This window comes from Leucopleurus acutus (genome assembly GCF_964270905.1).
Source record: "Leucopleurus acutus genome assembly, chromosome: 15".
Classification (NCBI taxonomy): domain Eukaryota; kingdom Metazoa; phylum Chordata; class Mammalia; order Artiodactyla; family Delphinidae; genus Leucopleurus; species Leucopleurus acutus.
This window is the reverse complement of record NC_139157.1, coordinates 26,824,283-26,845,713: the sequence shown is the minus strand read 5'-3', so window position 1 is coordinate 26,845,713 and position 21,431 is coordinate 26,824,283. Positions and strand designations below refer to the sequence as shown.

General features: G+C 37.9%; 1 protein-coding gene across 1 annotated transcript in view; it reads right to left on the bottom strand.

Moving 5' to 3' along the window:
* MAP3K5 (mitogen-activated protein kinase kinase kinase 5) overlaps positions 1-21,431 on the bottom strand; it is a gene marked incomplete at its 5' end in the record, with an annotated part of 214,286 nt that overhangs the window by 107,036 nt on the left and 85,819 nt on the right. Inside the window, 4 exons of the mRNA XM_082855833.1 lie at positions 14,825-14,995; positions 17,267-17,373; positions 18,541-18,709; positions 19,468-19,661. Coding sequence (XP_082711959.1) covers positions 14,825-14,995; positions 17,267-17,373; positions 18,541-18,709; positions 19,468-19,661 — 641 coding nt within the window. The remainder of the gene's footprint in view (positions 1-14,824; positions 14,996-17,266; positions 17,374-18,540; positions 18,710-19,467; positions 19,662-21,431) is intronic.

Below are 21,431 nucleotides of genomic sequence, written 5' to 3'. Positions count from 1 at the left end.
TAGTATAGGTCCTACTAGCATTAAAAAGAAACTAAAAGTATATTTGGAATAACCTTATCCCAATAAATACGACAACTTAGGTGAACTGGAAAATTTTCTTGAAAATCACAGATTAGCATGACACAAGAAAAAGAAAGGAAACTGAATAGTTCTACATCTATTACAGAATTTATAGCAATCTGAAATTATTCTTTTTATCATCTATCTCCCACTATAGAATGTATGCTCTCTGAGAGCAGGGACCTTGTCCGTCTTGTTGAGTACTAAATCTCCAATGCCTGATCCATCAGGATGCCTGACTCATTGCAGGTGAATGAAGGAAAACTGTATCCACTTCTTATCAAGAGCCAGGCTGAGACAAGTGATAAATACAGCAGGTCGTATAAACTTCGAATAATCTATTCACTTCCCTAGTAATGTAAATCCTGACCTTGTTAAGACCATAAGACCAGAAAGCTACATCCTTGGACCACATTACTAAATTGTGTACCATCTTCACCATATTACATTTTAATATTATTGGAATTCACTATTTAATAAAAAATATTGAAGATATTGTTTATATAGTTTTCATTGCTGCCTACTTAGAGTCTTACATGAGAAGCTCCTTTAATTTATTGCTAGGAGGGTATAGTCTCCTCTGAAGAAGTGCCATATGATTCACTTTTCATGCTGTTACTAAAAAGCTTATTTTAAAGAGCACGTTGATCCTTATCACTGGAGTATCTGTGTTCCCTGGTGCTAACTTTCCATATATATTTTATCATTTCACTGTTTTCTGTTTTTTGTTTTTTGCGGTATGCGGGCCTCTCACTGTTGTGGCCTCTCCTGTTGCGGAGCACAGGCTCCGGACGCACAGGCTCAGCGGCCATGGCTCACGGGCCCAGCCGCTCCGCGGCATGTGGGATCTTCCCAGACCGGGGCACGAACCCGTGTCCCCTGCATCAGCAGGCGGACTCTCAACCACTGCGCCACCAGGGAAGCCCTCATTGTTTTTTTAAAATTCAAACTTGATGAAAATAAATATAGATGCTACAATAATGAAACCATCCATTTCACCTGAAGATGATAAATTAGTCATTTTAGGGTAAATGTGCCAAGTATCAACAGCAAATCCCAGTGGCTTGCAAGTTTCTGTATCAGCTGGCTCAGCTCTGCCTGACATTGTTCTCCCTCTGGGACCCAGCCTGAAGGAGGGGCTTTCCCCAGAAAATGGCTAAGGAAAAGTAAACCTGGCACAGCCGCGACATAGCTTTTAAAGCTTCTGCTGATAAAGAGTATCAACCAACACACATACCTGAACCTGGTGCCATGGGGTGGGAATATATCATCTTTCTATGAACAGGGAAAGTGTATTTCTAACAATAATACAATATAGCCCTGATGATATTCTCTACCACAGGAAGCTGTGGGTACCACCAGATAGTAAAAGAAACAATAACAGTAGCTGCCTATCATGACTGGGCACCTACTGGGTACAGGCATTGTACCTGACACTTCGAGCATAATATTTCTAATTCTGACAACTCTTCAAGGTAGGAAGGATTCTCTCAAGTTTACTAATCAGAACACTGAAGCATGGAAATAGTCAGTCACGCAATTTAAAAGTGGTTGAGCAGGAACTTTACCCAATTCTGCTGGATTCCAAACCTGAGCCCTCTTCTCTGTTTGACTCTACTTAACCTTTGGTGTGTGTTTAAAAAAAATTTTTTTAGTCCTTTTTCATTACCTCTGCTTTTGTTTTTGCTTTTTAGTAAAAGGGAGTTGGGTGAAATAGGAAGAATAATAATGAGAAATAAAAATAGAATTGCTTTTATATTAAGGATAAAGCTTGGATTCTATATACTACAGAAACAGGTATTGATATATTCTTGGAAAGAATGGTGTTTGTCACAAAATGTATTTGATCAATCTTATTAGACTATAAATTAATATTTTTAAAAGATTGATATGGCAATACTGATGAATGTGTCCATAAAAATGCACCAAAGACATTTCGTGTCATTGAAAACTTTACAGTTTAACTAGCAAGAGGATAAATGAACATGAACAATATGTTAGCTCTTACATAAAGAAATCTATAAACAGTGATTAATAGTGTAAAACTATCTATAAAAATAGAGAAGTAAAATGATTAGAGGTAAGTGAAGCTAAATTAAGACTTCATGAAGGAAACAAATCTTAAGGATGGAACCAGGCATCTTAAGAAAATTCTAGTGAGTATATTTGAGTAACTGTATGAAGTTATTTCCACTATTGTTGATTTTTTTCTATTTTAGTACTCAATATTTGTTGAAAGAGAATAAATAATTTGTATTCTTCAACTCATTATTACATTGAAGACTTTCAAAGCTTTTGTTCAAGTTTTCAAAGCAGCAGATTTTTGTTCAAGGGCTGCCTTATATCAGCACTGTATTTGTCACCTGATTGTAAGCTAGCTAAGTGCTTGATAATGGAGTGATGAGCTCTTTATAATAAAGACATAGCTCACTTTTTGCATCTCTACTGAGCTGTTCAACAAAGTCAAGAATAAAGAAAATATTCTTGAATCAATTGTTTCGAGCTAAAGAGCATCTACTTTCCATCAAAGAAGAAACTGAGCTCAACTCAAGCTCCTTCTCTTTAGCTGTCATTTTCCTTCTTTGTGATACAACAGCCGTGATTCTTTCTGTGAGACACACAAGTAATTAAATTAGAATTTCACGGTGCCTTACATCTCCAGGGATATTTCTGAAATTATCACTCATAAAATAACTCAGAGGTAAAGCAAGACAGCATGGGATGAAAACTAGCGCCAAATCACTCTGTTGATCTGATCTGGAGATGGGGGGGAAACTCTCTCCAATTCAAACTACTTATTTGCATATGAGCTTTATTATTAAAGAAAAGTCAGGACGAAAATCTAAAAACTCAAAATTCTAACTACCTTCTTTCAGTCCTTTTACTATTTGCATATTTTTTTCCACAAAAAGAGAATCATGCTATTTTAATAATCTGTTTTTTAATTTTCACATGATATCATGAAGCATGTTACTGTTAAATATTTGTTTAAAACCACAATTTTCTGGACTTCCCTGGTGGTCCAGTGGTAAAGAATCAACCTTCCAATGAGGGGACACAGGTTCGATCCCTGGTTGGGGAACTAAGATCCCTCATGCCGTGGGACAACTAAGCCTGAGTGTCACAACTACTGAGCTCGTGCACCTCAACTAGAGCCCGTGTGCCACAAACTACAAAGCCCACGTGCCCTGGAGCCTGGAGGCCACAACTAGAGAGAAGGCCTGAGTGCCACAACAAAGAGCCCATGTGCCACAATTAAGACCCGACGCAGCCAGAAAAATTTTTATAAAAAGAAGAAAGAAATTCACAAAACCCGAATTTTCTTCTGGGCATATACTCAAAAGAACTGAAAGCAGGACTCAAACAGATATTTGTACACCCATGTTCACAGCAGCATTTATTCACAATAGCCAAAAGGTGGAAACAAACCCAAGTGCTCACTGACAGGTGAATGGATAAACACCATGTGGTATATACGTAAAATGGAATATTATTCAGCCTTTAAAAAGGAAATTCAGACACATGTTACAACATGGTGAACCTTGATAACATCATGCTAAGTGAAATAAGCCATTCACAAAAAAGACACATACTATATGATTCCACTTATATGAGATACTTAGAGTAGTCAAACTCAGAGAGACAGAAAGAAGAATGGTGTTTTCCAGGAGCTAGGGGGAGGGGAGAATCGAAAGCTGTTTAATGGGTACAGACTTTAAGTTTTGCAAGTTGAGATGGCTGTGGGTGAGCAGTGGTGATGAGAGCACAGCAGTGTGAATGTACTTAATGCCACTGAATCATACACTTAAAATGGTCAAAATGGTAAGTTTTATTTATGTATATTTTTACCACCAACACACACAACTCTGAACGAATGATATTCCATCACTCGGGGATGTTATCCTTCCATTCAACATTTTCCCTACTGTTGGACATTTAGGTTTCTTCCAATTTTTCATTACCATACAATTCAGTGTAGGAACATTATAAACACATCTTTGTTTCCATATTTGCTATTTTTTTAGGATAGTTTTCGAAGTACATAACTGGATTAAAGAACATGAATTATTTCAAGGCTCTTGATACATAATGCCAAACTGCGTTCCAGAAAGTTCTTACCAATTCACATTCCCAAGAGCAGTATAGGTGAGAGACTTTTATATCGCACCCATGCCAAATTAAAGTATTCTCGTCTCTTTTCATTCTTGCTAGTTGATAACAAGAAAGCACAGCTCAGGATTTTAGTGGGCACTTACCTGATTGCTCCTGAGAGTGAAGAGTTCTCATATGTTTATGACCAATCTAAACTCATCCTTCCAATAACTGCCAATTCCCTCAAATTAAAATGCAAAACCCATATTCTAAGAAGGCTGGGAAGATGGGAGGAGACCGATTCGGGAAAGCTCTGAAGGGGAGGTAGGGCCGGGGGTTTAAACTTATTCTTAAAAGATATGAAAAGCAGTGAAGGTTTAGGAAGAAGGGACTGACAGCAAAATACAGGGAAAGTCTAAACATTTAATAAAAAAGGAACAGTCATATTATCAATTATGGTTAATCTATTCAATAAAATGGATCCACTAAGCAAAATTTCCAGGGACAAAGAACTCTGCATAGTTGAAAAACTCCCCAAGCAATTCTGATATCCAGCCAGGCCTGGAAACAATTGCTTTGGTTCACTAAGTGAAATCACCCCTATTCTTCCAAATGCTCCTTCCTTTTCATCATAATGCCTGGCAAACATCTAGTTCTCTCACTCATCCCTCTGACAACTGGGTTACAGAAAGCAAGCCTTAGTTTCTCTCCTTAGGTGCATACTGCTCATTAGCCACAATCAGAAAACCTCCACAGTGACTTATTCAGTATGACCATTCTTGGACTTCGACTTGGTCATGCCACAACAGAGCTTCACGCAATCTGTCATCCCATATTAAATCAAGGTCATCCCATCCAACGCAATCTGTTGAATTCCATATTAAATCAAGGTCAAGGCCTGAGAGCAATGCACCAGGGCACTTGTTTACAAAGTAATCATGGGCACACTCTGTGTTTTACCCAAATCTCCAGGTCATCCTGGAATTGCTGGTCCCTTAAGAGCCATCTACATCTGGACACCAATGAGCTGGGTGTCACGCTGAGTTATGAAGAACTCTTCAGGTTTTGTGCTCTAAGGACAAAAATCATCCAAAATTTGGAAACTCACTTATAGAGACAACCAAGGACTAAACAAAAATGTCAGTGAAATAATGGTGAGATAAAACTCTGGGACGGGGGAAGAGGGTGGTAGAAATAGAGATAACACAGAGAAAGATACCTCAAAACCAAGGAAAAGAAAAGGGCTAATCTGGCAAATGGAAAATAGACATTGGTCTTTATTTGTATGTCGATTGGTTTGTTACATAACTCTTGCAAAGTAAAGCCAACCCCATTAATCATGTAAAAACTAAACAGTTATTAGGCCCGCATGACTGTTTGAATAGCACTGTCACTGACGTAAAAGAAAATTAGTCGATAAGGCAAAGCTGTCTGTTCTTTCCCAAGTTACTATGGAAAAATGAACGTATTAATGCTAAAAACAGACTTAATGCTTTTAATTTCCTGGCTACAGATCTTTTTTGGCATTACAACAGGGAGACATGATTATGCTAATACAGTATAGGTACCTAATTCCCTTTCAAAATTCTGGAAATGATTTCCTATCTCCCCTCAAGAATACCATGATCTCTAAAACCAAATATGATTTCAAGCAATCAGTGCCTATCCCAGGTGACCCCATGACAGCTATGGTATTGATATATGAAATTCTAGCAAGTCCTATGTACAAAGTATACAGACTTTCTTTTCTCTCATTAGCTAAAATGTTCAACTAGATCCAGAAATAAGAGAAAGGAAACTCAGGCATATTTTGGGAAAAAGGAATCTAATCAATATCCATTAATCTAGTCAATGTCCATTTTGAACATGGATAAATATAACATTATATAAAGAAATACAAAATATTTTCTCATATTATATACTAAGGATATAACTCCAAGGGCCTACTAAATTCCAGGACTTGAACATATGTTGCTTCATTTAATCTCTCAAACAGAGCATCTATTCCTCCTAAAGTGATGAGTTTAAACCATTTGTAATAATGCCGTCTTCCTTGCTAGTGACTTGTGTAGTGCTGCGGTGATAATGAAATACTAGAAGCATAAAGAAATGTAAGGAAAGTGTGGGGTAGGTTTTTATGAGTGTTTTCTTAGTCCTAAGAAAAAGATACAAAAAGTGATGGCCTACTTTTCTCCCATCTCAGACCTGGCATAGCTAAGTTTGATAACTGAAATGGCCACAGCCCCTTACAACTCTAAGAAGGCCAGACTGAGGGCAGAGCCACCCACAGCAATAACAAGGAAACAGACTTGGCTGACATTTTTAAGCTGCCGACTCAACCTAAACCAGACCCAGCCCTATTTCTGGACTTCATGTTTTAGAAGTTACATTTTCTTATTGCTTAAGCCCATTGGAGTAAGGTATTCGGCTACTTTTAGGATGCTAAGAACATTTCTAATTCATCTAGGTAGGTATTATTCTTATTTTTCAAATAAGAAAACTGAATTTCCTAAAGGTTAAGTAATTTGCCTAAGATCACACTGTTTCCAAGTACTGAGTCAACATTTATTTCATGCCGGTCTCCCAAAAGTCCAGGCCTCCTCAACAAAACAGTACAGATATTCCTAGAAATGTTTGTTCCTAGAAATTCCAGGAAAGTGAGCCTAGGATGTAGTAAAAACAACACTGGATCTGAAAAAATTGTACTTGAAATTTTATTAATCACAAAACATCAAGAAATTCACTTAAGTTCATTGAGTTGCACTTGCCTTAGTTGTAAAATGGAAAGAAAAATGTCAGCCTTGCCTACTTTACAAGGTGTGTTAAGCCTCCAGTGGTTAATAACATATACAAAAACCTTATGTGAACTCTAATGTTTAAGCGATTGATTATTATTTCTAGCTATTGAATAAATACTGCATATATCAAACCGTTCTAAGTCATTCTACATATGAATTCAGCATAACTTCTTTGTGGTTATTTCTTTTTCAGATTAGGTTAAAAAAGAAGTTGTAGAGATAATCTTGACAATGAACCTTCCATGACCTCCAAGTCATGGTCCATAATATTGCCTTGGGTCATTCCATTTCAGTCTGTCACTTCAGAAACTCCGTGGGTTTTGTTTTCTGCGTTACTTTGGTTTTTTGTTTTTTTAGGATGTAAGTCTAGGCTCTTGGGTCACAATATTTCCTTTGAAAGCTGGCTATCCTCCCAGCTTCACTCTCTTGCCTTGCTCTTTTTTTTTCTTTTTTTTTGGCCGCACCTTGCAGCATGTGGGATCTTAGTTCCCCTACAGGGGATCGAACCCACGCCCCCTGCAGTGGAAGCTGAGTCGTAACCACCGGACCGCCAGGAACGTCCCGACCTTGCTCTTGATTCTATAGTAGCCCCAAACATCCTCAAACCAGCACTTGTGACAGGTACCACTGCTGCTTTCTTTAACTTATATTTAACTTTATATTGACAAGCCATGATAAAAAAAAGCTACAACCGTTTAATAACTAAAAGTCAAACTCAGTTTAGTTACCTAAAGATCAAAGAGGTATTTTTCATACCTTAACTTGGATTATAGAAACTTACATACAGAAAAAAATTAGCATTACTTTAGCCATCCGCAAGAGCTTCAGTGACCAAAAATAACTAAGGAAGTGACAATGAAAAACATCAAATGTTAGAGAACTACTCTTTTTTTATACTTAAATCAGCAGGATGTGTTCCTTTAAACCACTCACCCTCTGTCCCAGATAAGCTTCAACAAGTAAAGTTTGTTCTACAACATATTACTATTCTCCAAACTTAAAAAAAATCTAAACCATAAATTTTTTCTTATTTTGTATTTTTGCATTCTGAATCCCAAGTAAACCTCTCAGAAAATAGACCTGCATTAGAAGATCTCCCAAGAAGTAAAAAAGTGCCCTGATAATAGTACTCATACCAAACACAATGAATGCTCAGAGTGTCAAGCTTTCTCCCTGTGGTGTAAGTCAGGAACAGTAAACTCATTAAAGATGTTAAAAAGGGAAATTTCGGGACTTCCCTGGTGGCGCAGTGGTTGGGGGTCTGCCTGCCAATGCAGGGGACACGGGTTCGAGCCCTGGTCTGGGAAGATCCCACATGTCGCGGAGAAACTAAGCCCGTGCACCACAACTGCCAAGCCTGCACTCTAGAGCCCATGATCCACAACTACTGAGCCCACACACCACATCTGCTGAGGCCTGCGTGCTCTAGAGCCCGTGCTCCGCAACAAGAGAAGCCACCACAATGGGAAGCCCGCGCACCACAACGAAGCGTAGCCCCCACTTGCCGCAACTAGAGAAAGCCCGCACTCAGCGACAAAGACCCAACACTGCCAAAAATAATAAATAAATTAAAATAAATTTTTTTTAAAAAAGAAGGGAAATTTCAAGAAAGTTCTATGTGCCATTGTAATCCCAACTGCTTGGGCCTCTTTTTCTATTGAGCTGAAGCTCTTATCCTAAACTTCCCATGCTCAGTAGATGACTGTCCATTCAAGCCAACAGAAAATGATTCAGGCTATGGAAACTGTCCATGGAAAGAAGCTTTAGGGACTGACTGCCTGCCACTCACTCCTTATCTCATCGCGGCACTTGACGAGTGAAAGTTCAGAGGATTATGGGTCAAAAAAGGTCAGTTGCAAGAACTCTCTGGGACTCAGGAAATACATAATCCTGGGTAAGTCTGGCCAGATGCCTAATAACCTCGGTAGTGCCCTCTTAGGTCAGCACCTTGACAACGTGCTTTTACTTCTCAGCTCTAACAGAAAGGGAGGTTACAGATGATGCCAACACACCAACACGAATGAGTGTGTTTGCAGGACTGTGGGAGTTGGATTGAAACAATAAGAAATACTGAAGTGGCTTTACAAGTGTGAGGGCATGAAAAAAACACCCATTTTAAAATAGGGGGGAATTGTTCTTAACGACCTGTAGGACAAATGGGTATGATGATAATAATGGCAGGTTATAGACAGATAATCTACAGTAGAAGTGACATTCTTATACTACTCGATAAATCAGTGAGTGACACACCCAGGTCAACTCCTAAGGCTCTTCCCACGAAAAGGCTTTGAGTTCTAACTGCTTTCACTGTTCTTACTAGAAAATTAATGAGGGCTTCCCTGGTGGCGCAGTGGTTGAGAGTCCGCCTGCCAATGCAGGGGACACAGGTTCGAGCCCTGGTCCAGGAGGATCCCACGTGCTGCGGAGCAGCTGAGCCCGTGCGCCACAACTACTGAGCCTGCAGTCTAGAACCTGTGTGCCACAACTACTGAGCCCATGTGCCTAGAGCCCGGCTCTGCGGCGAGAGAGGCCACCACAATGAGACGCCCACGCACCGCAGTAGGGGGTGATTCCCTGCTCGCCGCAACTAGATAAAGCCCGCACAGCAACAAAGACCCAACACAGCCAAACATAAATAAATAAAATAAATTTAAAAAAAAAGAAAATTAATGAATAGCTTAAAATGAAATAATAAAAAACTGACATCTTCAATTTGACCTGAAAACTTTGAACACAAAGATCTTTTGAGAGACAGTTAATGTAGTTAATGTTCCTCAGCTAAATGGGAACCATTGAAAAGGAGCCAGAACTGGGACGTATAGAAAGTTAAAACAAAAACACAACCAGAAAAAAAAAAACTTGTGTTCCTTTATTGAACTTTATGTGACCTTGAAAGCTCTCAGTAGTCTAAATTGTTTGGTTTTTCAAATGGGAAAACACTTCTGTTTTATTCCTGTGCACGACGCACATTAACTTCATAAGATGTTTTCCATTTGAATCTGCTGACCATGAAAATCAGGCTTTTAAAAATTACCTATGCATTTCATTATCACTGCCAAAACAAAGCATTTATACCAGCACAGTGCTTCCAAATATCAGATTCTAATTCTCCTACAATTAAGAATCTTCTAAAAGTGGAAATCTTCTGGTAATAGAAAGGTTGCATAGTTACATTTCTCTTTTATAACATCAGGGAAAAAATTGGTTAAGAGAAATGGTAAAACTCTCTGAATTGCGTAACCATTTATAATACAAATTTAAAAGTCCAAACCAAAGCCGTCAATGAAAATCTAGGAAGTTTTCCTCCCTTATTATAACCTATTATCCCAATTTCAGGCCACCATTAAACTGTTAAGGTGATACAAGATTCTGAAACGTTAAGATTTCTGTTTCACAATTTTAAAAAAGTTATGCTCTCATAACACCTGAACTAAGTCAACTTCCTTTTTTTTTTAATTGAAGTATAGTTGATTTACAATGTTGTGTTAATTTCTGCTGTACAGAAAAGTAATTCAGTTATACATGTATATATATGTTCTTTTTCATATTCTTTTCCATTATGATTTATCATACGATATTGAATATAGTTCCCTGTGCTACACAGTAGGACCTTGTTGTTTATCCAGTCCATATATAATTACATCTGCTAACCCCAAACTTCAAATCCATCCCTTCCCCAACCCCCTCCCCCTTGGCAACCACAAGTCAGTTCTCTACATCTGTGAGTCTGTTTCTGTTTTGTAGATGGGTACCTGTGTGTCATGCTTTACATTCCACATATAAATGATATCATATGGTGTTTGCCTCTTTCTGTAAGTCAACCTCCTTTAATATTTTTTTTAAATCAGGCACTCCTTGGGGAACATTTTAGAAATACTAAAAAGTACAGAAGGATAATATAAGCAACACTTCCCACTGATATACCCACCACTCAACTTAAGAAATAAAATGTTTTAAATATTCTTGCAGCTGCATATGAAGCATTTCACGATCCCTTTTTACTCCTTCCCCACTGGTAACTATTCTACTGAATTGGGAATTTATGATGTGTCTCTACTTTTACTAGATGTGTATGACTGTTTTTAAAGTTTCTATAGACGAAATCATACTCTATGTATCCTGCCATTTGGTTATTTTGCTCAACTCTTTTAAGATTTTTTTTTTTTTATGTTTTAACTTTTATGTAGAGAAACTTCAAGAATTTCTCTAGGGTATAAACTAGGAATAGATCTGCTGGATCTAGGGAAGGTTAACTGTCAACTTTCCTTGATAATACCAAAATCTTTAAGTAGTCATAAGATTTTCTACCACAACCAGCAGTGGACTAGGACTCCCATTTCTCAAACATCCTTGCCAACAACTGACAATGTCAACTTCATAAATTTTTGTTAATCTTCATAGTGTAAAATGGTATGTCTGTTTTAGCTTGTAGGTAGAGCATTTTTTTGTATTTTTTAAAAATATGTTTGTTGGCCATTTGTGATTCCTCTTTTGTGAGTGATCTGTTCTTCTCCTATGCCCATTTTTAATCTTTTTTCTTTCTTTCTTAAGTATTTTTAGGAGTTATTTATATATATTGAATATAAATCCCATATTGGTTACATGCATTGCTCTCTGCCTGTGGTTTATTTTTTTTACTTTGTTGATGATATCTTTTCTACATATTCATAAATACTTTTACCATTTTCAGTGCTCTACATGCCTTCTAACAGATCCATGTTTCCATCTGGTATCACTTCCCTTCAACCTAAAGACTTTCCTTTAACACTTTTTTGTAGTAAAGGTCTGTTGGCAACAAATTATCTCAGTTTTTTATTTATCAAGAAATATCCTTGGGCTTCCCTGGTGGCGCAGTGGTTGAGGGTCCGCTTGCCAATGCAGGGGACGCGGGTTCGTGCCCCGGTCTGGGAAGATCCCACATGCCGCGGAGCGGCTGGGCCCGTGAGCCATGGCCGCTGAGCCTGCGCGTCCGGAGCCTGTGCTCCGCAACAGGAGAGGCCACAGCAGTGAGAGGCCCGCGTATCGCAAAAAAAAAAAAAAAAAGAAATATCCTTATTTCACCCTCACTTTTGAAAGACAATATCACTGGGTAGAGAAATCTTGGTTGACCGTTTTCTGCTTTAAGTACTTTAAAGATGTTATTCCATTGTCTTTGGCTTCCTTCTGATTAAAAGTCAGAACTCACTCTTTCCCTTGAATATAATGTATCTTTTTTCCTGGCTGCATTTATGATATGTTCTTTAATTTTGTTTTACAGGAATCTGACTATGAGGTGCTGAGGAATGGATTTCTTTGTATTTACCCTGCTTGGGTTTTTGCTGAGCTTCCTAGATCTGTGGGCTGTTTTTGTTTGTTTGTTTGTTTGCTTGATCAGATTTGGTTAATATTTGGTCACTAATTCTTCAAATATTTTTCCTGATATATCATCTCTCTTCTCTACTTCTCAGACTCCAATAACGTATGTTAGACTGCTCAATGCTATTCCACAGGTCACTGAGACCATTAATTTCTTTCTCAATCTTTTTCTTTTCTCTGTTTCAGTTTGAATGATTTCTAATCACCTGTTTTCAAGTTTATTGATCCTTTCTTGTATTGTGTCCTATTTATTAATCCCATTAGATGGAATTTTGACTTTGAATACTGTATTTTCAGTTCTAGAATTTCCATTTGGTTCTTCTCCAGTTTACATTTATCTCCTATAATTCTTCATATTTTCACCCATAATATCCATCTTTTCCAGTAGTCTCTTCAACATATTTATCATTGTTATTTTAATATCCTTCTCTGCTAATTCCAAAATCTTTGTTGTCTGTGGGTCTACTTCTATTGACTGATTTTCTTTTTACTATGGATCATACTTTCCTATCTCTTCACAAATCTAGTAGCTTCTGATGGTGTAGTAGACATTTTGGATGATATGTTGTAGAGAGTTTGGATTCTGTTTTCTTCCTCTTAAGAGTGTTGAATTTTGTTCCAACACACAAATAAATCACTGGCAGTTCACCTTGTTCATGTGGAGTCTTGGTTTTAGGTTTTATTAGGGTGGCTCTGTTTTGGTTTTCCTCTTAATTTTCCTTAGTCCTGGGATGTAGTTTTTTTTATTCTGAAGTCTTGGACCTTCTGGAGTTTCAGTGGAAAGCTCAAACTGTTTACCCAAGCCCCTTTGACTTGGTGAGGTTCAAACTCCAAACTCTGTCTCTCCTGCATTACACAACTGCTGAAATCTCTGTTCAGCTCCAGCCTTCTGGCTGCTATTTTCCACTGGACTCCTTTGAGTTTTACCCACATGTGCACATGTCAGGGGTCAGCCAAGAATGGAAGGGCAGTTTATACTTATATTTTGGGCTCTCTCTGTGGCTCCTTCACTTAGGGGGTCTATCACTCAATTTCCAGGCACTCTGGCAGCCTCAGACTAACTCCTCCAACCAGTGAAACTATGATTTTCATCTTAAATTCTAACCACCCTGTACCTGCAGATCAGAGAGCTCTCTCAAAGGAAAAAGCATTTAAAAGTGGATCTTATCTAATGTAGTACCCTTCATCTAAAGATCTAAAACTCTTCAGTTTCTTACTATCTTTAGTCACTCTTCGGTGCTTTCAAACTTTTTTTTAAGTGTTTTTCCAATGTTTATAATTGTTATTGGCAGGACGATCAGTGCAATAGAACCTACTCTTTCCAAAAGACAGAACCTTGATGAGCAGATGCAAATTTTAGTGGACTCTAGTTTTCCCAATCTTTTATGGTTTATGGTATTAAAAATACCTTGTTTAAGAAATTCTTTCCTAACCCAAAGTCATAAATTCAGTTTTTGTATATTTTATTCTAAAAATATTTTTTCTAAAGGTTTTTTTTTTTTTAAATTTTTGATCTTTAATTCACTTGGATTTTATTTTCTGTGCATGGGTTAGACTAGGGATTCATTTTTATTTTACAAGCAGATAAACAAATTTTCCCAGTACCATTCCTGAAGAGTCTATTCTTTCTACTCTGGCTCATGAAGCATATCATGTCATAAATCTAGTCTCAAATCTATATATCTCAGTCTGTTCCAGCCTCTCTCTTCGGTTCCAGTGTTTTATTTGTCTATGCTTGCACTCATACTGCAACATCTTAATTATTACATTGTAAATAGTATGTCTTGTTATCTGGAAGAGCAAGTCCCTCTACCTTGTTCTCCAAAATTGCTTTGCCCATTCTTGGCTCTTTAGTTTTTCACATAAATTTTAGAATCAATTTGTTGAATTACATGAAAAGCCCTGCTGTGGAGAATTAACATCTTTAAAATATCAAGTCTTCTCATCCACAAACTTGGTGTATATATATATATAGATAGATATATAGATATATAGATTTTTTTTTTTTTTTTTTGTGGTACGTGGACCTCTCACTGTTGTGGCCTCTCCCGTTGCGGAGCACAGGCTCCGGATGCGCAGGCTCAGCGGCCACAGCCCACGGGCCCAGCCGCTCCGCGGCATGTGGGATCCTTCCAGACCGGGGCACGAACCCGTGTCCCCTGAATTGGCAGGCAGACTCTCAACCACTGTGCCACCAGGGAAGCCCAAACTTGGTATATTTTTCCACTCAGGTCTTCTTTCATGTCTCTTGAATTTTCCCCCAAATTTTATTTTTATTGTATTATACTTTAGAATATCTTTTAAAATTCTTTTTCTTAAATCATTATCTTTTCAACCAATTTATCCCATTTTACTCTGCCTTATTAAATGAATTCCAACAAAATTATTTACTAAAGCTATAAATTGTGAGATTTATTTCATAATACACAATCAAAAGGATAATAACAATAATTTAACACTCATTTGCAAACAATTTTTTATGTTATGGATTTATCAAGTATCTTATCCTGTGCACTTACCAAGAAGCTCCATGGTCTCTACTTTCAGAATCCATGAAATTAGAGTCCAAAAACATATCTTTGTAGATTCGACCAACGAGGCAATACATATCTGAAGCAACTTGCCCTTCACTTTGCACCAGGGGAATCATAATGTCAAGAGCTTTTGCTCTATCTCCAGGGAGATTTCTCCTAAGGTACAGGAGGGAAACATCATTGTTTCAGTATAGATTACAGAAGCAGTTTAGGCCAATTATCTTTTTAAAACTCTATTTAATATATTGATTCACATTAGTGAAGTTTGGCAAGATAAAAACAACAATTATATTTTGAGAGTCTTCTGTAAATCTTTTTATCCTATTGCATGTCTACTGCGTCTAACAAGGATTTCTTTTGAGTTGCTTTTCTGCTAATGGTGATAGATTTGTGCTTATCCATCCATAGTCCTTCCAATTTCCCTGCAGTCTCTGTGCAAATTTAAGTTGATGCAGTGAGATTAGGAATGCAGTCTGTGGCCTTGAATGGGGTAGAGTCAAGGAATCCAAACAGAGACAAAACCCTGATGCTATAGGTTTCAATGGCTTTTACTCTGAAACACTGAGCAAACTAATTCACAGACAATACCAACAATCCAACTTTAACCCGAGAGTCACTTATCTTCTACACGTGACCAACTGATTATCTAAGGAAGCTGCTTTATATAGCTCATTTTAAAATCAGCAAGTACATATAGATTGTGCTCAAAGATTAAAATTCTCTTAAGAATTATTTCTTGAACCTTGAAAGCATTGTGCTAAGTGAAGGAAGCCAGTCACAAAGACTACATGTGTATGAGCTCATCATATGAAATGTCCAGAGTAGGCAAATCTATGGAGACAGAAAGTAGATTTGTGGTTGCCTAGGTCTGGGGGATTTGAGAGGAAATGGGAGGGTGACTGCTAATGGGGAGGGGTTTTTTTTTGGTGGTGATACAAATGTTTTAAAAGTCTTGGTGTTCATTGGTCACACAACTCTGTTAATACACTAAAATCCATTGAATCACAGTACACTTTAAATAAAATTGTATGGTATATGAATTATATTTCAATAAAACTGCTATATAAAAAGAGTTATTTGTATTCTCAACTACTATTTTAAATCCTTCTGTGCGTGAAATTCCTTTTTACACTTTGTACTAAATACCTTGAGTTTAGAATAATGCTGCATACAAATACATTTATCATTTCATTCTATTCTATTTTAGGAAAGACAGAGACAAACTATGGATAAAGGAAAATATAAGAGGCTCTATGGACTTTCATTTCAATATAGAATATATTTCATTCCATCTTTCATTTCATCTTTCAAAAAGGATTTATTTGAAAACCAGTTGGAACAGATAATCTCCGGAGGTTTCATCTCACTCTGCCAAATCTAAAGAAAAAGATGTTTAATAAACGGGGAGATAAAATAGACTTTCATTATACATGTAGTGATAAAGTTAGCAATTTCTAGAGTTTGGGTAGGTAAAAAAGGAAACACACAATCTCTGGTTAAAGAGCATGCTGACTTTTCTTTGGAGACAAAGGCAGGAGAACCTAGTGATGAAGAACAGAAATACCAGCATCAGCTAGATCTGGGTTTGAGCCCCAGTTTTATGATACGCTTACTCCACGCCTTCAGTTTCCTCATCGGTAAACTAATTACGCCTTCATGGCAAATGAATGATAGATGTGAGGTCCCCTCCCTTTTTCTTTTTATCATTCTCTCCAGTTGTAGTAATTACATACATATTCAACTCTCCGCCACGGCAGAGGACAGCACAACTAAGTTTTGGACAGTTCAGTGCTCTAGGCCTCTCTATGGCCAGCGCAGGGATGATCCTCCACGGTGACTCTGGGTAGAAAGTGGCACTGAGGCAGGTGCCAGCCATGATGCCAACAGAAGGCGTGGAGGCAGGACTGGAAGCAGCAGTGTTAGTCCTGGTCCTAGAAGATTCATGGACACATGACCTAAAATGTGGCCCACAGAGTTTTAATTATAATTAGGTATGTTCAGGGCAATCCCAGTGAACATATTCTCTGGTTAGGAATATGTTCACCTAGATATAACTATCCCTACTCTAGTTACTTTTTGTGTAAATAATCATTTGGTGTTGAGTATATTTAAAGATAACATCATATCCATGGAATTTAAAAAATCCTAAAAAATATATAAATAGCAAATACAAATTTTGACAGAGAAGAAAAAGAATTTTTAGAATTTAAATATACAAGCATTGAGGGACATTTTTTTACTGACAAAAAAGTCAGAAAAAATCAGAATGCATGCTTCCTACATTTTACATGGTTGAAGCAGAAATATTAACATTAAATTCTAATAGGGAGTGGTTGCAAGGCTATAGCAAAAACATACCATAGAAAGAATATGGAGGTTAAAAAATAAAATGTTAGCACGTTGTGGATGGAAACTTTTTCTTCTTACCTATTCAGTGCAAATGCATAATGAAACTTCACATGGTGATGGGAGGCCAAATCAAAGGTTGGCAGCTTTTCTAAAGTCTCTACGAGCTTCACAATAGAATCATAGTCCTTTTAAACAAGAGGAGAATAACATAGAATTAAACCATTGGGAGAAAGTCCTGACAATGAAAGGCCTTTGGCCAGCCAGCTACCTGAATCTGAGAAGGGCATTTAAAAAATGAACTAGAACCCACGGAATACTTTGAAGAATCTAAAATCAAGAAGAAACTGTTTGTTTGTTTGTTTAAATAAGGGGTTTGGATTATATAGATAAAACATTAGAAATATTGAGTTACCACATCTGACCTAAAAAACAATAAACCATCTAACATGGTAATGCTACATTGTCTAAATATGGGTGGTTTACTTCTCCCTGGAGCCAGATTCCTGGTATGCAGGGTCTTATCAATTACTTTCAGGGAAATAATTTCCAAAATATCAAGGACATGGAGCAACCAATTGAACTTCTGTGATAAGTAACAGAACTATTCCGTTTCAACACAAGTAAGCTCTCTGGTCATGGAATCCTAAGTGCCACACTTTTTCCACGTATGTGAATCTTTGCTGTCCACATGAAGCTTTACTCGGGCCTGAAAGGTTGGGAATAAGAAACCAGAAGTCGCTTAAAGTTTACTGTAAAACTCCAATAGCAAATCCCCAACTCAGAGAGGATTTCATTCTGCTTACCATAATTTAAAAATTTTAAGACATCCCAATAAAAATAATATTGCATGTTCATGCTTTACTTTATATATTTTTAAAGTTATTTTTATAATTAATCAATTGCACATTTCATACTTCTATCTAGTTAGGCCCAGCACTATTAATTTCAAGCAACACAAATTCCAGGAGTAAGAGAGATGTCTGGAAAGCTCTAAAAATTTCTGCTCTTTGCCAAAACAAAGCTTTCACTTATTGACTGATGGGTGTGCCGGAGGCTAATGGAATAGAACAGGCTGTCTGCAGATTAGCTACGCATGCAAATTTTTCTTTTTGTTCTTTTGGAGGAAAAAGTCAGACCTTTACCGTACAAGTCTTTCACAATCTCTGATGGTTAACTTATATGGGCCTGTTTCATTTACGATAAAATCTCTGGATGGAAAGCTTAGGAGAGTCAATAAAAAATTACATGTAGTGACATGAATGACTTAATAGCTAACTAAAACTGGATATTAACACTCCCTCATTCCTCCAACGTGCTACATGACAAAGACGTGACTTTGAGCAGCTTCTCACCTGGATATCTCTGTAGGAAAGTAACAGATTTATGACAATATCTGCTGTCAGGACTTCAATATTATCCACTCGCTGTCGAATTCTTGCCAATTCAGCTGCCAGTTCTTTACCAGTGTATAAGTTACGAGCTTTCCTGATATCATTGAGTACAGATTCCCGGAAATACTGGCTGGTGGGAAAACACACATTTTTTAGAGTTAATATTAGAAAGGATTTCAATGAAAAGCAATGATCTTATAAGGAAACGGATGACATCCGCAGCATTCGTACCTTTCAGTTCGTTAAGATGCACAGAATGAACACCTTATCTATCTGGTATTATTTAAAAACTGGGGCATCCTATTCTTTTACACTCTGCCTTGCTTCAGTAAGAATTAAAGGTAAAGACACTCCAAGATAATGAATTTTCCAAGACCCTGCAATGTACCACTTAAAATGCTAAAACTTTAGTTTTCATTTTACTGTTTTGAGTAGAAATTGTTCTAAATAAATTAGGTGTGCCTGTGATTTGAACATAACATTTTCCTTCTGATCCAGCATCATCATTTATCAACCTAAATGATTGCTCTTAACTAAAATATAATAGTGCTTTCAGCAATTTTTAGAGAGTTCTTGTCCTTACACTAAAAGTCTCTGGACACTTATTCAGATAATATTTCTGTACTTTGAATATATTTTTAGCTCTACCATTTCTACAACACAGTTAACAGTTTTTTTTTCCTGATTTCAAGTTGTTCTCTGAATAAAGTGGACAAAATACAAGAGGTGGACTAGGCAGCGTCTATTTTATCCACTTAGAGGGTTTTATATATTTTTCCCTGGTTCTTGGTTGAGTACTGCATGTAAGAAACATCTGATAAGTTGCACAAATAAATGAAGCAGATGAACACTGCATTATCACCACCAAATAGCATTACTAAACTTTACCTGCAACTTGCTTGTGCCACCTTCAAAAGTTGAATGAAACGATCCACAAGAGGTAAGCAGATGGGTCCAAGGAGCAGCTCGAAGTTCGGCTGCATGAGCTCTGTCAAGCCCTTCATGAAGCTGCTATCACAGCAGTAGACCTTGTTATGTGGAGTTATCATGTAAGGAATAAATGTGTAGTTCCCAGTGCACATCTGTGGAAAGAGGAGGCGCCAGAAGGTGGTGAGCTGGCCTGCAGACTCCACACTGACGTAACCCTAAATCCTACATTTAAATAATAATCCTGAATGTGAAGGTAAATTTTTAAAAACCTCATTTCCTATTTAATGACCTATGGAAACGGAAGCCTCTTCCAATTTCTTTAATTCCTTACTTCAAATAATTAGGACTTTACAGATGATGAAAAAAAGCATGGCACAGTTTCTATCAATTGATTAAATATTTATTCACTGTTTCTCATGGCTAAGGCAAAATGATATATGCTGTAGGTAAAACAGCGTAGCTTAGAACACAGCCTTTGGCCTTCAGGGAACTTAAACTTTAGTCAGAGAGACACAGCATACATACATGGAAATGATAAGAGCTAACATTTCAGGGCTGCCCACGTGACAGCAATGTGTGAGTGATGCCAGGATAAACTGCTCCCCTCCAGGCTGCTCTATCGCAGTCGTGGCTCCATTAGTGTCCCAGTTACTAAATCTAGAGACCCTGAAGTTATCCTTGATGCTTCCATTTCCTTCCATAGCCTATCAAAGTCCTGTCTATTCCGCCTCGTATTGGTCCATTTCCCTCCATCTTCTCTGCCAACACTGCAGACCATGCCACCAACATACCTGGCCCGAGCCATTGTAATTGGCTTTTAGCTGGGCTCTCTGCTTCTCTTCTTGCCCATCAATCTATTTTCTACCCAGCTGTCAAAGTGATCTTTCAACAACCTATATCAGATGACTTCCCTCAGGTGCTTCAAGCCCCCTCGTTTGCTCCTGGCACAAAGATAAAACAGGTCACTGTAGCCTACAAGGGCTTGACTATCCAAATACTGCCTCTCTCTCCAGCCTCAGCCTGTGCCACTCTCCGCTCACTCAGCACCGCCTTCTGTCCGCTCCCGATGATGCCAAGTGAGGGGGCACTAGTGCAAACAAAAGTGGAGGTGGGAAGTGTAAAGGAGAAATTGAACTGGACACCCCTAAGTAAGCGAGTCTTAACCAGAGCTTAGGGCTCAGGGAAGGAGAAGTGAATAGATAAGGGTTTCAAACTCTATATGCTGGGCAGTGGGAATCATGGAAGGATTCAGAGCAGGAAAGAAAACATAAACAAAGTTGTGCATTTTGACAGTCTGGCCAGAAAACGGAAAGAACTGAAAGAGAAAGAAACGAGATTTAAGGAAATTAGGTGGGAAGCTACAAAGCATGACCAGATTGACAGCAGCAACAGTGGACGTGTGCACTTGACTTCAAGAAGAAAAAATCATGGAGACCAGCCAGCTGATTACAGATACTGAGAAACATGAAGAGGAAGGCATCAAAGGTGACTCTACCGTTGTAAATGGGGCCCTTAAAGAAGAGTGGGATCCTTAACAAAAAGCAAGAATTCAGAAGGCGGAACCAGACCTAATTATTTATGAACAGATTACACTCGGGGGCACTTGATATGTATCAGGTAAGGAATTATACACAGAGCCTGACTTCCAGTTAAAATATGAGAAGAACTTCAAGTGGGTGAGATTTGATTTGGGGTGGGTAGGGTGACATGCACACTTTTGAAAGGTTGGGATTTAAGGGGAACAGGACATCTAAAGGGATAATGTCCAAAACAGAGTTGGACATGTTGTGATTGGAATGTAAAAGAGTTTCAAGCCAAAATACAGACCTGGTGATTCTCTGGCATGGCTGAATCTGAGGAAATGGGAGAGACCTCTACGAGAAAAATCCAGAGAGAAAGCAAAAAGCAGGGGGCTGAAAACT